The sequence below is a fragment of the Paralichthys olivaceus genome, chromosome 10 (assembly GCF_024713975.1).
Source record: "Paralichthys olivaceus isolate ysfri-2021 chromosome 10, ASM2471397v2, whole genome shotgun sequence".
Taxonomy (NCBI): domain Eukaryota; kingdom Metazoa; phylum Chordata; class Actinopteri; order Pleuronectiformes; family Paralichthyidae; genus Paralichthys; species Paralichthys olivaceus.
In genome coordinates this window covers 19326993-19344840 of record NC_091102.1, presented here as the reverse complement: position 1 = coordinate 19344840, position 17848 = coordinate 19326993, and the positions used below count along the sequence as shown (strand labels likewise).

At 40.3% G+C, this 17848-nt stretch overlaps 1 protein-coding gene across 1 annotated transcript in view; it reads right to left on the bottom strand.

The window, feature by feature from the left end:
• The window catches only part of tmeff2a (transmembrane protein with EGF-like and two follistatin-like domains 2a), a 110111-nt gene that overhangs the window by 43115 nt on the left and 49148 nt on the right, over positions 1–17848 (bottom strand). The window contains exon 4 of the mRNA XM_020089685.2: positions 11576–11602. Coding sequence (XP_019945244.1) covers positions 11576–11602 — 27 coding nt within the window. The remainder of the gene's footprint in view (positions 1–11575; positions 11603–17848) is intronic.

The window sequence follows — 17848 nt, the reverse complement described above, 5'->3', positions numbered from 1 at the left end:
ACCCTTCTGCACCAGCAACTACCCCTCCAGGCAATCTTGGCCTTCAACCATCCTAAATGTTCCATTCATGATCTTATACCCAAGTAGTGGACCTCTGCTGTTTCAGTTGCATATACAAGTTCTGTTGATTGGTTGGTTGGTAAATTTGAACTATTTATCTAGTATTTTCTGATATTTTACTGACCAAATGAATTAAGAATATAAATTAATAAATTAATTAAATACAAAAATGTCTGTTGGATGCAGCCTGTTTGAGGTTAGATGGAGTCTTCTGTTCTGTCAACAGCTGGAAGCATCAGCTCCAGTAGCATGACTAAGTAAGTTAATGATTTCCTCAAACAACAAGATGAGAAAAACAAGCAGACAAAAAAACAACAAACAATAGCAGGTGTCCAGCAGATATTAAACATTAACTGTGAGTACAACTCTCATATAAAATGACTTGTTCTGGGTTACTGCTCAAACTGCACATCAACAGAATACTCACTGTCTCAATTACCTTCAAGCAAATGAGAAAATGTTCCTTTCCCTGCTTGAATGGACCACAGAGATCACGAGACCAAATAATATGACTCCTCATCTCCCTTCCTTCCTTCCTTCCTTCCTTCCTGGAATTAAGGCCAATATATCCCTGTTAGCCCGTAGCTCAAATTGCTTCACTTGAATCACCCAGGCACAGGCAGCTTCTAATGAGCTGTGCTTGGTCTCTGGTGACAAAGGAATGACAGCTGTAATTACAGAAATGTGGGATTTGACCAAACTGTAACTTGTAGAAAACAATCTGCAGAAGGTGCAACTCTAAAAGGAGCAGCAAGCTGGTATCCACTATTTAAAAAAGGAAAAAAAAAAAAAGGGGGGGGGGGGGGGGGGGTTCTCACCATGGCAACTGAAAACCTGTAATGTTGAGACTAAATTAAGCTAAGCAGTACTAAAGAAGTTAATAGTAGTAGTATTTTAATTCTGATACAGAGAATCAAAGCAGAGATGAGCGTTATTGTATCATTACACGTTTTTTTCATCAGACTTACATTAGACTGCATGACCTGAAATCCCCAGGGAAAAGGCCAGAGGGGCGAGTGGGTGTCTCCGCTGCCGCTGCATGACAGATTAAGAGCCTTCATTTATCTGGGACATCCTATCTGTTTTCCCGAGTACACTCTTTGCAGACATGACAGATCCACTATAAGTGTGTGTGTATCTGCAGCAGATGGTTATGGCACAATATAACTGAATATCACTGAGCTGATATACACTATGCCACGTTTTCCAGGAAATCGGAAGATACGATCTGTCATTTGTTTTATTATCCACTGTATGTTTTGACATCATGAGGAACTGCAGCTGTACATGCACTTTTACAATCCATTTTTCTCAAGTCAGATATGAAGGCTCACAGACGTTGACCGCTGGTTTACACTCATACTAAAAAGGGCCAGTTCATGACACAAGCCATTTAAAATCCTTCTGCGAACACACTCACACATTTCATGCCTAAAGTGACCACCTGATTCCCCCTATTCCCTCACTTAATCCCAGTCAAACCCAGCCATTACAGAAAAAATGTCCAATCCTCCCGCCTCTCTATCCCAATATCTGTCCATCCCTCCCTTTCCGTGGGCCTCGCTCCGTTGCAATCTTCCTCCCCTCCTGTGCCACTCTCCTTGTCCCTGTTCCATTATTTTCAGAATGACAAAAAATACATGACAATAAAATCCCCGATGCTGGTGAGAGCGAGGGCTGGCCCAAAGGTGACCCTGCTATTCTCGCCAGTCTCTGTCCCACTTTTCACCCATCTCCGCTGATAGCTCTGACACACGACGGCTGCCACTCGCCACTTGCGCTGCCTTCTCACCCCAGATACTGTCTGAACCTCACTGCTGCCCCAGCCCAGCTCATTTCATCCAGAGCCTCAGCTGCACACACACCCACACACACACACACACACACACACGGGCAAAGGAATTTTTAATAATAACTTCAGAGTGGCATGATTGGATACGTTCCCGTGGAGAGACGAAGGAGAAGCAAAAGCAGCAGAGTTGAGAGATGGAAAATGGAGGGGGGAGTGTGAGGGGATGAAGGGATCTAACGACTTTGCTTCTATCTCATTTGCAGATCCTATCCCTCTCGGCCTAGATTACAATGTTATCCCTGTGCCAAAATAAAGCCTTTTCGTGCCGAGCCTTTCTCATGTGCTCTTCCTTAACGTACACTCTGTGAGACCATCAGATAGATCTGAGTTAATGTAGAGACTATCTTCACATGCATTAAAATAAGCCTCATATGCCCATCCTCTCCACAAGCTGCGCTCTTTGAGTAACAGCGTGGTTTGTGTACGCAACATGTTCAAAAACATTCATCTTTATTTCATCATCATCATCATCATCATCAGCGTAAATCAGAATATAAACTCAGTAGAATGCTAACCATCTGTTTGGCAGATGCTTATCCAAAGTGACTTAATATGTACAAATGAAAACATCATTTTTAACAGAGCCTCATTTGGAATGAAATGCATTCACCTGCATTATGCACAAAGGTGCTAGGTTTAAAATGTGTGTTTTTTTTTAAATTAGCCTGCAAGCTTTAGGCACAAGCTTATTTTGCACACAACTCAGCCAACCTCTGTTGCATGACACCCTGTCTCTCATTCTTAATGAAGCATCACTAACTAGCTTTCACACAGCTGAATTAGCCATTTGAAGGGATCGTGAACACAGTTAATAATTGGTTGTTATTTTGCAGTTAGAAATGTGCTTGAATCATACAGTCCGTTTCTTAAATGGTATAAGGTCAAAGTTCACTTATTTCTATTTTCTGTTTGTAATTTATTGACGCGTGAAGATTCTCCACGCAAAAAGGTTTCTAGTCCTGCAAACTTGTTACATGTTCAGCAGTCATAATATAATGTTAATTATGGCATTTTCACACCTGAAAGTACAGACCAAGGTTCACGTCTTTGTTACTTTCGATCCAATTAGTTTTGGTTTCACATTGTTCAGCACACTAAAGGATTTCATACGACATACATCCTGTTGTCAGCTGCGTCTATCTATACTTAACACCGACTGGTTTGTAAATAGGCTTCCGTCTGATATTGGCAGCAGGTTGTCATCTTTCTATGCAGTTTGACCCCGACCGAGAAGACCTATTTTGGTCATACTTAATTTTTGTCACTTGGTCCAGACCATGGTCTGAAGCACCTTTCACACCTTGGTTTCAGCAAAACAGAAAAAGCCAAGGTATGAAAGCAGGTTTAGATAAATATTGTTTAGCTTTAGCTGTATGTGACTTTAGTTTGGTTGGGGTAAAACATCTCATCTTCCTCTAATACTGGAAACTATACAGATACAAAGATCGACTATGTTGCATCCCAATTGCCATATTCAGACATTGTATAAGTGTACAAGAGATAGAGGTCATTGTTGACCACTGGCAACCAAAAGTGGAGCAATTTGCAGAAGCGCACTCTAATGTCAACCTCATCATGAGAAGGAAATTACAATCAATGGAAAGGTTGTTCTTTTTCTGTATCTTTTTCGTCTGTGTTTAAGCCTCTCATTAACACACAAACAAACGTAGCATTTTAAGTCTTTAAAACTGAGATTTTTACAATCGCCTTCCAAAGTCTCGATTTTCAAAAACTTCCATTTATGCATATCTGTGTGTACAAAGTCATTGAAGAACAGTTACATCACAGCTTACTTTGTGCAGATCCGCTGTTGCTTTGTGCAATGAGCAAGTGCCAGAAACAAAAACAACAATGGCAGCTACGTACCTGTTTCTTTATGTTTGTTTAGCACTGTGAGGTCTAATTACAAGTTACAACTAAATTCAGCATCACAGCACCACATTTCAGACATTTACAGGCATGTGCCTCACCCAGTATTACTTGGACCGCATCGTCCTTCTCTTCTATGGTATAAAGTAGTTGATGTAGACTCTGGTTTCGTGTTGTCGTCTGGTTAGATATTTTATAAAACAAAGGTCATGTGGATGGACACTTTTTTTAAATTAAGGGACAAATATCCATATAAAACTATCTACAGTAATTAAGATAAGACTTTAATCAACTAAAACTATTGGTTAAAGTCAGGGAAAGAGCAGTGTACACATCCATCTACTGCATTATCCTCCACACCATCTGCATCCTGCTTTACTACATAAGGAGCACAACATTTCCTGCATTAGGCTTGAATCCTTAAAGGTTCAGTGTGTAAGATTTAGGTGAAAGGGATCTATTGGCACAACTTGAATCCTCCTGAATTGTATGAATTGTTGTTTTCTTTACCCTTTAATGGGGCATTTGTATTGAAATACTTTACGGAGGCCGCCATGTTTTTAACAGTTGTCCAGACTGGACAAACCCAACATCTTTAGAGTTTTTATGACAACTGAAGACTACCAAAGGTTCTCTGTCATGTTTGGAAGGAGAGGGTGAGGTGAGGGGTGTTCAGCTGCAACATGCAATTTAAACACTAGATATCACTAAATTCTACACACTGTACCTTTAAATCCCTGTTTCGTTCCCAACAGAAGAGTGTGTGTGTCTTCAATGATTAAAAATGAAAACATATTGATCACTATATGTGTCTAATTCATTCCTATGGTATGCATGAATGTGCTAAATAAAGAAACTGAGATGGTGCTTCATTCATTCTAATGACAGCTGCTCATTCTGCGTATATGTCAAATGTTGCTCAGTAATTGGAATGAAAGAGTTGTGATTACAGAAAGATCTCTGTGTGTGATTAAGTCTTTTTTTAGTTCAAGAACATCGTGCAATTCCAGCTCCTAAAGAAAAGCTTTCCCTTAATATTGAAGATATTGGTGCAGGCTGTCAACTTCAGTAAGGTTCAGACTTTTCTACAAGGCTGGAAGCCTATCTGCCCTTCGGCTTTCACCTGCCTATTAGGGTGGAACATATTGGCTTGATAGGTTCTCTGTGTGTGGGTGTGTGGGTGTGTGTGTGTGTGTGTATGTGTGTGTGTGTGAGTAAGACATGCAGCATAGAATGACCAAATAGGACACACAGAGTCACATACACACACACAAACACGCACACAAACGGGTGGGCTGGCTGTGGTGAGCCTTATCGTTATGCCACAAAGTGGGAAGATTAGATTACTCACTTCCCTAAACCTCTAACTTGGTTACCATAGCAATAGCAGTGTGACTGGGGCAGCAGTTCGTCATTGTGGAGGCTGCTGAGGCAGGAATGGATGGATGGACCAGTCACCAGGGGAACCGTGGGTCAGTCAGCTACTTTACATCAGTAACATCATTCTTTTCTCTTCTATTCTGTTCTGAATTCAAATATGTCAGCAGGACATTGTGCTGCGCTTTTTTTCTGTGCCGGTAATTATGTCATTGTTGCATTGTTGATGATGACGTAGGCCTCCAACAAAAACCTCAGCTGGTTGAAAATCCCATTATAAACTTGAAATTATTTACACTTGATATTAATTCTTTTAGGCAAAAAGCATATTAAATGACCATGTTTAAATGTAGGAATAACTGTTTGCCGCAGTTTGTGCTGTGATGCTCTGCTCTGCTCTTATTTTACCACCACACACAAAAAAACCAAACACTAAACAACACTAAAACAGACAAATTTAACATTGGTCTTTGAAAATGTGAGCACATATAAACCTGTCTGTGTCTATCCTCATGGTATTTCAGATATTTTCAATAAGAATAAGAAGGAGTAGAATTTCTCTTTGCCATTTTTCTTCCTGTCATCGGCTGTACACTAATTATCATGATGCACTGTGGGATACAATGAGTCTACTATATAGGGTACTAGAAATATCACAAAACATTTGGCCAGCACTACAACATGGCGAATCCACTGGTCATGTTTTAACATAAACATACTAAAGACTATAAAAGAAATAGTAACAGCAAATTAAAGAATATTCATTATTCTTAATGATATTATTAGGCCCATCCTTTCATGAGTTTTGATATTTAACATTTGGAGATTCAATAAAATAAAAAATGTGGTGTCATACCTCCTATAATCATTTTTGTGCATTGCTGCGTACTGGCCAACAGAGATCAATTAAAATTGAATCCATAATTGCAGCATATTGAAGCCTCGCCCCTAATTCAAATTAATATAGTGCTTGCAAATCCATAGTGTTCATTAGATTAATTACCCCAATCATGCTATTGTATTTCAATTAAGCCAAGTGCAGTGTTTATCTTTTCATTAGTCAACACTCAGAAAAGTAAATGCAGAATAAATAGTGGAGACAGGGCGTGGTGCATGAATACACAAACATTTATCTAATTCTGTTATCTACCCACAGACCCTGTGTCTAATCTATAGTGATGGAATGGCAGGATAGTGATTTTAATATCCTCGATTTTACCGAGGTGCTTGAAAAGTCTGCGGCTAAACAAAGCTGAGGGAATAATAGGAGAGACACACAAAGGAAATCAGGTAGTTGAGAAGACAGAGAGAGACACTTCGAAGAGTGCCCCATAAATACTGGTAATTAGACTCCAGGCAGTCCCCATGCTCTCTCTCTGTCTGCAGCTAAGGACTCATAATGGACTCGTTTTTTACCATTCACACTGAAAAATGGCTCTGATAAGTTACGGGACACTGTTTTGACCTTGACAGAGTGCTTAATTTAGATAAGAGTTACCCTTCCAAACTGCAGTGAAATTAGGTCACTTTAATGCCGCCGGTCCACCGAGCCCACAGAGCAGGACTTGGGACTTAAGGCAGTAGTGTCCTAATGGCTCCTAAGCTGTGATCCAGCTGATTCTATGGGACTAATTTAGACCTGAAGATTTTTTTTTAAAGTTGATATTTAATAAATGCCACAAAGAAAGCACAGAAATAAAGTACATGTGGGTCTTTTATAAGGAAAACAGAAGGTTACAAACTAACATTGTAACAGACTGAGAAATCAACCCCAAAATGTTTTTGCAAAACACTCTGAAATGAAAAAAATCTTCCAAACCTAATATTGAATGGGTTCTTTCTTGACGCGTACCTCATCCTATCACCAAGATTTGTGGTACTTGGCGAAGGTAAGTAGAATAACTCCAACAAATCCCCTCAAATGCTGCACCAATTTGCAATTTGCACAAACTCATGTCCCCTAATCAACATGCCTGATTGGTTTTAATCAAGACCCAAGAATTATTACCTGCATGGGAAATCAGTGAATAGATCAAAAAAAGTTTTTTTTCCCCCTCATATCCATATCAAAATGTAATGATCCCTACCACATCCCTCCAACAACTGTCCTGGTAATCCACCCAGCAGTAGGCTATGTGTTACTTTGATAACTCATAGAACAAACGCATAATCTATAACTGGCTACCATATGGAGACATGATATTAGGTGGTGTAACCAATGATGTATTGAAGAAAAACTGTAGTTTCCAACTCTTCCTCACCTCCATTATTGTCACTGGTACTGAGAGTGAAAGCTTAGTTTAGCTTAGTTTAATTTACACATACATAAATATGAAATACATAAATTAAATGTTAAATATATGTAAGAATCAGTAATGTTTTAATAATAAAATATAAAACTCGCTGCTCGTCCAAACCAAAAACCTCTGATCAACTTCAGCACAGACGTCTCTCTCCAGCTGAAGCTGTCCATGGTGCTGACACGTACTTTACAAACAGCTGCTACAGCGTACACACACTTTCATGGCAATAAACCCAAGAGTTACTGAGAATGTCAGTCTGAACCACAGCAGTGAAAGGAGCGTCACTGCCGTCCATGAGGCCATGCTGCTAGCCTGGCTAAAAATATCTCTGCAGTGATCTCACAGTCACAAATCTCTGATCTCAAAATTATATCTGTCTTTTTAGTTTTTCAACAAATGAGCATTACAGCTTCTCACAGCCGCTCGCGTGACTCGACACTTATTTGGGACGGGAAGTGTTGAAACCACGTACAAATCTGGGGCTTTGCTCGCCCTTTGTCCTGCCATGTGATCGCAATTCAATTTCTCCACTGTACAATTTGATTTTGACAAATGTCTGATTCTGACTGAAGGAACCATGTGACCACGCTCATGTCGTGAGGGCATGTCGCTGCACAGTCGACTTGTGTTCTCTCTTATCAGATAAAGGACGCGAACATGCAAGAGAACTCACAAGTGTGCATTCATGCTGCTCTACACACACACACAGCCAATGCAACTGGCAACTACCCGGCTGACCCACGTTTTATGTGTGTAGATTTATCATTGACCATTAAAATACATTTGATTTTTACCAGGACGGCTCCCCACTGCTGGATTCCTCAATAGGAGTCCAACCCGCCTTTTACAACCACTTTCTTTAACCTTCTCCCCCTGCTCATAAAACACCAGCAGCTCTCTTCCCTTCCCCCTCCTTCTTCCATTCCCTCTCTTCTACTGTATCTCTCCATCTATTCTGACCTCTGCAATGATTCTATCTTTACAGGGTGTGTTTGTGTTACTCTTCCTCTTGCTCTCTCCTCTCCCCTCCTTCACTCCTATACTGCACAAATACCCTCTCTGCCCCTGAGCTATTTTTCCTTAATTGTCTCTCTTCCTCTTGAATGATCGATTCCTCATATTTTATCTGACAGTTTCAGAGTGAGGACAGAACTCAAGCTTCTTCTCGGAGCCACCAAGCAGTCTCACAAGGTCAGCATTCATAATAAGCTTTCATACAAAGGAAAAACTCATCTCACTTATTTTTAGCGGATGGTGGACTATTTTAAGGTGCATGATGACACTAAACTCTGCACCCATCCCCCTACCTGATGCTGTCTCTGTGTGCCCCTAGCAATGCTTTTATTCCATCTATAGTTGTGTGTGTTGGTATTATGAACAACATACTTTGTAGGAATCACACAGGGTTTTATTCTAAGGGTCTTAATATACATATGAATCCTAGAGATTTGCCAATAAAGATTAAATGTATTGAAATGTAGTATTTGTTGACTTGATTATATATCAGAATATTTTATGAAGGGCTGCCCCCTGAAAGTCAAAGTCATGCTTCTCTCCAGGGGGAAAATGATTCCATGATATCAAGTCCTACAAGAGGTCTGTGACGAGTACAAGCAGCTCCAGACCTGGACCCAGAATGAGTCTCAGAGAGCAACGACATGCTGCTGTCTCAACAATGAGATGTTGAAAACTTTAGATTGGTAGGATAGGTACCCTGCATTAGTTTGGAGGAATAACTTGTCGTGTTTACATGAACTCATTGCCACCCGAATCTTATTCAAAGATGTTATATTCTAAAATCTGTAAGATCTGTGCTAAAACAACTAAAGTACTTTCTATACCAATCAATTTTTTGTATTACACAAGGATATATGTCCTCATCCATGAGTTGGGAGTGACATAAAACATCGAATTCCAGGCACTCAATCAATAGAAAGAAACTGCATATTGTTCTTGGAGCCATGGCATATATATTCTGGCTTGAGGAGACTGGAAACTGATTACCCAGTGGGTAACTTCCCAGGGGCCACATATCCCAATGACACTGATTAATTGCTTATTAGAAAAAAAAACTGTGCAAATGAAGCAGAATATCAGACAATCCTGGTGTTACATGTATGTGCTTTTTGTCCTGCTGCGTCACAAGGAGCCTCTTCAGATAATTGAGTTTAATGCAAAGCAGGGAACAGAAAGTATTCCTCCATAGGCCATACATGAAAATGTGTGTTTATTTTGTTCCTCTTTTTTCCCGTCTCTTATCACCGTCTGTCCTGTTTTTCTCCCTCCGTCGCTGCACGACTCGCCTTATGTTTCCCCAGTTCCGTTATCTATTTTGCGACTTTCCTCAGGCCATTTCTTTGTCCAGCCTCTCCCTCTCTTTCTGTCCCTCTTGTTGACCCAGCACCGGTTTCATTTCCGCTCGTTCATCCAACTGTCTGCCGTATTATTTGGGGGGGTGGACTAATCTCTTTTTTTCCAATCTCTGTCTCATAAATGCTTGGTGCAGCTCCATACTTGAGAGTTAATGAAGGCGCTGCATTGGCAAACACACAGGAGGACGAGTGTAAATACAGTATATGCACGCAAACAAGCAAACTGATGGATAAACTCCACTGCTGACTGCGTCCGGTCCATGCTGACGTAAGGGCCGAGGCTTGTGAGGCAATTAGACAACAAATTAGAGTCTTAGTTGAATGACACATTATTCATCAGCTGGAGGTTTTACATGATTACTCAGAAAAGCTATTCGAGAAAAGTCAGTCATAGCCCGAAGCTTTTTTCAATTTTATTACAACAAACCCTCACTGGCTTAACATACCTTTAAACTTGCATCTTCTTTCAGCTCGAGTGTTCATTAAATGCTAAAACAAAAACTAAAAATAATAAGAAAAGGACAATCAGATAATTTTCTACTTCCCTGCAATAAATTCCATGATGTATGAAAATCAGAAAGTGGAAAAATGGTTTGGACAGAAAATCCATCACACATATTTATTTTATTATTATAATTATCTATTTCACGATCACCCACCACAGCTGCTTCGAGCAGAACTCTCCTTTATGATGTAATGAATATCATCGACTGACAGATTTTCCTTTCTGTGTAAAGCACTCCCTGCAGTCTCCATGCAAGAGAAGAACCGACTCTGAAATGTGTACTGTAGTGAATTTTACAAAGCTAAAGATTACGTGACTAAAATAGGTTTCGCTGTTTTACATTTGATTTACTTGAGTGTGGGATAATGTTCAAAACGTTGGTCCAAAGTGTTGCTTATTTTTAGTTGGTGGTTCAATCCCAGTCTAAGGCTGAAGTGTCCTTGGGCAAGATACTGAAGCCCTGACGGAGGAGTCGACAGTGTGTGAACATGCGGGTGTGAATATCAAAGCTGTACTGAGTGATTATCAGAACAAGATAGTATGTGTCAAAACTGACATACATCCCTTTGGCAGTTTATTAGTTGCACCAAGCTTAAACCAACAGAGTCTCACACAACAGTCCTGCAACAAATCCTCCCTTCCTGAAGGTCATGATGTTTGAAACACTATCAGAGGTATTGATTCGACTCTAATCATTTTGGAGGCTGCTGATAATTATAGCCCTACAGGTGCTAGTGTCTTATTTAAACATTTCATACATTGGGGTTTTATTTTTTTATGTGTGTTTTGATTATTTAAACATTGGTCTAAGGAATTTGATTATTGAGGATGTATTACTTTATACTTATATGTTTCTTACTCTATGATCTATTTTGGGTCTTTTCCTCATGTTTCACTGAAACAAATGGGGTGGACAAAATATTAAAACAGCTGTCCACTGTGGACAAACATGCAAAGCATGAGACATAACAGCAAAGTTGTGATGGAAACTATTCTAATGTGCAGCATATGTTCATTACAGAACTTCAAGTCAAACTTGTTTGATGGCCATGAACTAACTTTCCCCAAAGTGAATCAAACTTCTCATACAGTGCACATGATTATCCGTCTGTTCACTGCTACAGCAGAACATACTTTCAGTGGACAAACACAATGAGCAAGAAGCAGTGCGTGAGTTAAAGCAGAGGAGGAGGAGGAAGAGGAGGAGAAAGAGGAGGAGGAGGATGAGTAATCTTACCATCGTCTCCTGATCCTGAGCCGGCATCTGCAGAGGAGAAGAAAAAAAACAGCTATTAACCTGAGGCTCACGCAACAACAGACATTAGCTGAGTAAGCGTGCATCTGCATATGTGAGTGTGCGTCTAGGCCTTTCTGCTGCTGCTGTGTGTGTGTGTGTGTGTGTGTGTGCTATGAGGGGTGTGTTTGAGCGAGATGAGGTTTCTCTAAAGAGAAAGCAGAAAGTGATACTGAGAGTCAGATTTAAAAAGAAAAAAGTGCATGAAAACCCAATGAGGAGGATGAGGAGGGGAGGGGAGGGGAGGGTGCCCTGAGGCGTTGAGCATCCTGCATCTTCCCCGTCCTGCAGCAGCACATTGATGATAACACTCCCAGCTGTGAACCTTCCTATCAAGGCTGTGGGAATGTTCTCCATTTCCAGTTTTCAGTGTGTTTGCGTCCCATCGACCTCTCCGTGGGTTTCCCGCTGAATCTGTGTAAAGCTCCCTCGAACATGTCGAGCTTACCGAATTGTATAACAATATGGCTGTGAAAGGGATACTGATGAGTGCTCCGAAGAACAGCCGCCGTGTAACTTGAGCCGCAGGATAAAGTGATCTGCAAAAACGCGCTGGGCCAGAGATCATGCAGGGTCTCGGAGGACAGCGGGGGTATAATAGCTCAGCTCCATAGGAGTACCCTAGCGAGGAGGCTTTAGAGGAAGAGGTACACACACTGTCTGGAGTATTGGGACCATCATTGCTCCAGAACAAATGGAGTCAGACCAGCATACTGTCCCTTTTCATGACATAAACCCTGGATCAATAAAAGACATTTCTACTGGGGCAAAGAGACGTCTGCAGTGTGATGATTCTTCGAGTTCAGTGGAGCCGAGGATTAAAGAAAGTCTGAATATCACCAGTGAGGTGAAACTGACTCCAGAATAAAAGAGGTTTAATTAAATCACTGGCAAATTTTAAATTCTATTTTTTTTCTTGCTTGCTTGACAGATTTTTTTAAATGTTCCCTGAGTAATAAACAGTCTTATTAATTTTACTTTATTTATATACTTACAGTGAACTTTTCTAAGATCTCAATCTCAGACTCACACTGTGATAAAAGCCTCTATGAGTAGAATGTGGTGAAAACATATCTGTATATCAAGATAGATGACATGCCTCCACTCCCTCCCACTATCCAGAACTGAAGCTGAAATATCCTGGACACAAACGTAGCCATCTTACACATTTAAGGCTGGAAGCTTTGTCTCATTTCAGGGGCTGCATCTTTCGGGAGCCGCATTTGTAGACAAATAACGTCACAGCGGCACAACTAGGCTGTCCCATTTCAAAGGCTCCTCCAAATGTGTCCTTCCACCCCCGAGCAGGTGGATCCTAGCCAGCCGAACATATCCCATGATTCATTGCGCTTCAGTAAGAAACAGTTTTTCAAAGATGTAATGGCAACAAAAAGGTGCAAATGTCAGAAGAATCTATATTTAAATTAGTTTTCAACCATACAGCTAACGGTACAAATGTTAATAAAGCATCTTTTCAACATTTTCAATCAACTGAAGAATGTTTTCATCTGTAGCTTATTTGCTAGGCGACAGTTGTAAGTACTGTATACAAACTGTATTCAAATATATTGTTCTGTAAGTATATAAAGAGAGGGTGAATCATGCTTCAAAGATCAGCATGAAAATAAAGAGTTATGTATTGAGCCATATATCCATGACAGAGTTTATAAAGCAATTAAATACAGTAATAAGTTGTAAAGTTTTACATGTTTGCAAAATACAGTGCATAAACCAAATAAGATTTATTCATGTATGTCTGTGCTGCAAATTCCACTGTCCTTATGTTTGGCTTATATATTCATTTTATATTCATTTTAATAGGTTTGTTTTCTCTGTTTGACTATTCAGTACTTTTATTGCATTTGGTGTTATAGTAATTTTATTGTATATTATTCTTTTATTAAAGATGTAAGGATGCATTTGAACTTTAACAATGTGTTTAAATACAGATTCCCAGAAAGAGTACTTGTTGCCAAGGTAACAGATATACCAAGGGAGACACAATGAACCCACTCAGCTTGTTGTACCATTAAAGCGTGTGATCATAAAAAAACAAGGGTCGGCGCTGCACACTGTCAAACTCTCCTTGAACAAGGTCAGTCTCTCCCTCTCAAGTTTTCTAAACATGTTTCTCTCAGTGGAGCAGTTCAAGTTCACGCATACTGAACTCTGCACGACCAAACAACGAATCCAGCACATGAGATGAAGCAAATGTACATCACCACATTTTACAGCGAAATGCAGCAGAAGCTATTTTTAGTCCAACAACAACACAATGAACAAAAGAGTGTGAAATTAAACTCTCACAGCAGAAAAACTATCCTCGAGGTTTCAGGTCAAAATTACCGAAAAGACAAATCCCCTGCAAATTTACTCACTGCACTGTAGTAAAGAAAAAGGTTTTCATGATGATACATTCAACATTTTGGTTTGACTTCAAGGACACACCCTGAAACCCTTTGTTCACAAGCAAACTTCACGACCTTGGAACATGTGGGACCCTGAATGTGCAGTGTTTCATGAGTCAAAGAGGTTCATGGGAGATCAATAAACAAAACCTTGACTATCTGTACAAGAACAGAGGTTAGAGTGGAAAATGGCTGGCATTAGAAAACAGAACAAAACGGCAAGGCAAATGCTGTGTGTCTTGAAATGCTCAAGCTGCCTTTTGACCTGTTACATTTTCATTTGAAAATGTTCGAATCCACATGATCAGTTCTACTCTTCATCCATGTTAACAGGAAGCACTTGGTTATTTGTTGCACAATTATCACAGATTCCTCAAATAAAAGCTCATCTCCTACACATGTGAGCAGTTGTTTCACTTATCCCCGAGTCGGAGGTTGCAACTTGAAGTCAAGTCGGTATTTTGACTCTGAAGGTTCGAGGAACCTCACCACCCCCGACTTCCAAATCCAAGTTGGCTGCTCTATGGGGGGAAAGCTGTATTTTTTACTGTTTATTAGCACCTCTGCCATTAAATTTGTCGTACACATAGTACTGCCCAATTGCGGTCTGTACAGTTGTTACTACGGTGTTAGTATGTGCGAAAAGCCGCGTGATGCATTATTATGAAATGGTTTAGCTAACAGTGGCTAGCTGGCGAACATAAACATTGTTCCTCCTCAACTGGAATGCTAGTTCTGGAGAAATTGATTAGAAGAGAAGCAGAAAGAAGAGCAGGTTTACCAGGTTTGTGGGGCATTTTTCTGGAGTTTGAATTTTGTAGTCCGTCGGTCGGTTAGACCTTTTTTGCATTCAAATTACACGAATAATGCCTGTAAGTAAAAATCCATGTTCTACCTAACTGACTCTGGGTATCGGGTAGGTTTTGATTGGCCATTGTGTGACACAGACCTGGCAGTGCTGAAAAAAAAGTGTACACTTCGAGGAAGAATTCCTATTAACCTGAAAGTGCTGCTCATACCAGAGGCTGTACTGTACTGTACACACACACACACACACACACACATCACTGCCTGCTTGCCCCTAAACACATATTCCCACCTTCTTCTGTAAATAAGGCATTTAAAGTCAGGTTTAAGCAGAAGAGGTGGATGCATGCAGACATTGTGCATTACAGGCAGTTTTGTGTATAAAAGTGTGTCTAGTAAAAATGTTGTTCACATTCTAAACAGGCTGTTATATTGTAATGTGGCAGTGTCTCTTATGTATGCATAAACCCACATGTGTAGTGCATAATACACATGGCACAAAGCGATGTGCAATATTTCACACAAGACTGAAACAGATTGTTTATGTCTTAACATTTTGTGATGCGTTGAGTTGTGGTATGTTCAAGCAGTGTTTCCCACTAATGACCTGCACTGTGGTGGCTCGCCATATTCCAATTTGTCCTGAAACAGTTTGATCATGAACCAAAGACGTTTTTTACACTTTCTCATAATGAAATGAGATCTTCAACTTGCTGTTTTGCTCCGTTGCAGCCTTTCATAGCTATTTGCAGCACTAGTTGATGCTTACTTACTCACACACTCGTGCTATTGTCCATAAACTTGTTTCCGTCCACACAGACAGTCAGACCTCATAGTGTCAGCAGCAGTTGTGTGCATAGATGTGAGCAGAATACAGTGAAGCTCTCTCTGTTGGAATCTGTTGCACGTGGGAGCAAAGTTTGTGTACGTGTGCACCTCTGCTACCACCATAGGTGGAAGTAACTCTGAGGGAAATGCTGGTTCAAGTTCTGAATCTGATCCACAAAAAAACTCCCTGTTTGTAGAGAAAGTGTTTTGCACCTTAAGATGATTTAAAAATCGACAGTAACATCATGTCAGCTCAGCAGGAAACAGGAGCTTCAAACCTATAGGCCACAGGGGTGATTAAATTCAGGGTTCAGCAGGAACTTTAACTATCTAACTGACCTTTGTAAAGAGAACAGATGGCCCATGGGGCCTCAGAGGTGTTGGCTCCACTGTCATTATATACAGTTAAGTAAGCTATAACTGATGTAGTGAGGTTTCCTTCATGATAGCCATGAGAAAAAGAATTTCAGGCGCAAAGTCTTAACCAGCTCAGTGTCCCTAAAGGTTACATCTGTTTTTTGATGATTCTGCATGACACAGGTTACATCCAGTGGCAGTAGAGGAAGCATTTTGGCCTCAGTGTAGCAGGTAGGGCAGTGAGGGTGTGGAGGGTGGATGAGGGAGAAGCATGTCAAGACGCTCAGGCAGAAAATGGCATGCACCTTAATTTGTATTAATCATTACCAGAATATTTCCATAAGCCCATAATATGTATCGTTTTTCCATTTGCAATTATAAAATAACAACATACCAGTGTTTGATATTAAGTAGCGTGGAATTTCGGGAGTTGTTGTCTTCACCACAACTGCTGGCACTGCGATCAATTCCTTCCTGTTTGAATTCCTTAGGGTTTTATTGTTTCTGAGGTTTTTACCTGCTGCTAATTTACCCTCAGATGTCTCCTCAGCTCCAAAACAAACAGACAATTGGATTCAAAACTGGTTAAAACACTGAAGAAAGCAGTTTCAGATCGCTTTTCTTTCAGTATAATAAGAATAAGAATTTCACAGGGATAATGAAAGTAACTCCACCGAATGTATATCATAATATATAAATCATAGGTCAGCTCAATTTTAGTTTAATGTTTTTAATTTTGATCTGGAAAAGATACAAACTTTTTGACCTTAACCTGGTATAGTAGTTTTCAAATTTTTTTTCTGTAGTCCTCTATAAAAGCTCTGTTAGATGCTATTAGATCTCTCTCTATTAAAAACCAAAGACTAATTAAGCAACATGCACGTTGGATGTTTTTCATTAGGAGTTTAACATCTTAAGTATGAAGCTAATCTTCATCAGGACTGTGGGAATGTGGTTTCATCAGTGATTTATAGTCGCCAAATGGAAAACAAGACACCACAAAGCTGTCATCAGGTTTTGATTGAACTGTTGCCAGATCCTGATTAGTGATGTACTGATGTGACTCTTTCAGTTCCTTGGGCATCGGACGATACCAAGTACTGATCAAATACCAGAGTTTAACAATCTGAACATCACAGTGTGGAGGAGACTGGGATCAGAAATATAACATGTACACTGAATTGTTATTTATCATTATAACAATATATTACAATCAAATATTCTCTTAACTGCTGACCCTTGTTTTGATCTCCCTTCATGTTCAGTTAAAACACTCCCACTCTTTGTCCCTCGCTGTGTTCATCTCTGTTTCTCTTTCTATGTTCCACCCTGTGTTCCTCTCGTGTTCCCTTCTGCGTTCCTCTGTGTTCCCCTATATGTTCCACCCTGTGCTTCACCCCATGTTCATCTCAGTGTTCCTCTGTTTCCTGTTTTATTTTGTAGTCCCTGCTCCTGGTGTGTTTTCCCCACTAGACTTCCTGCCCTTGTCAGACTCACCTGTTTGTCCTGTGCCACCTGTCTCGAGTTAGTCATCAGTTCAGTGTGTATTTAAGTCTTTGTGCTCCCCCATGTATTTGTAGGTTCGTCGTCGTTGTATACCCTGGCCATGTTCATGTGTCTCGTCACCTCTCGCCACGTTCCCCGTAAGTGTTTTATGTATTTCCCTGTGCTACTCACCTGTCTTGCCTGAGAGCACCTTTTGTTTTATTGAGGATTTCTTTTTGTTTTGCGTTTTGGTCCGGCTGCTCCCTTCTCCTACCGCATCCCCCCCACCTGACATTGAGTCAGAATAAAATTCTCTCTAACTGAATAGGTC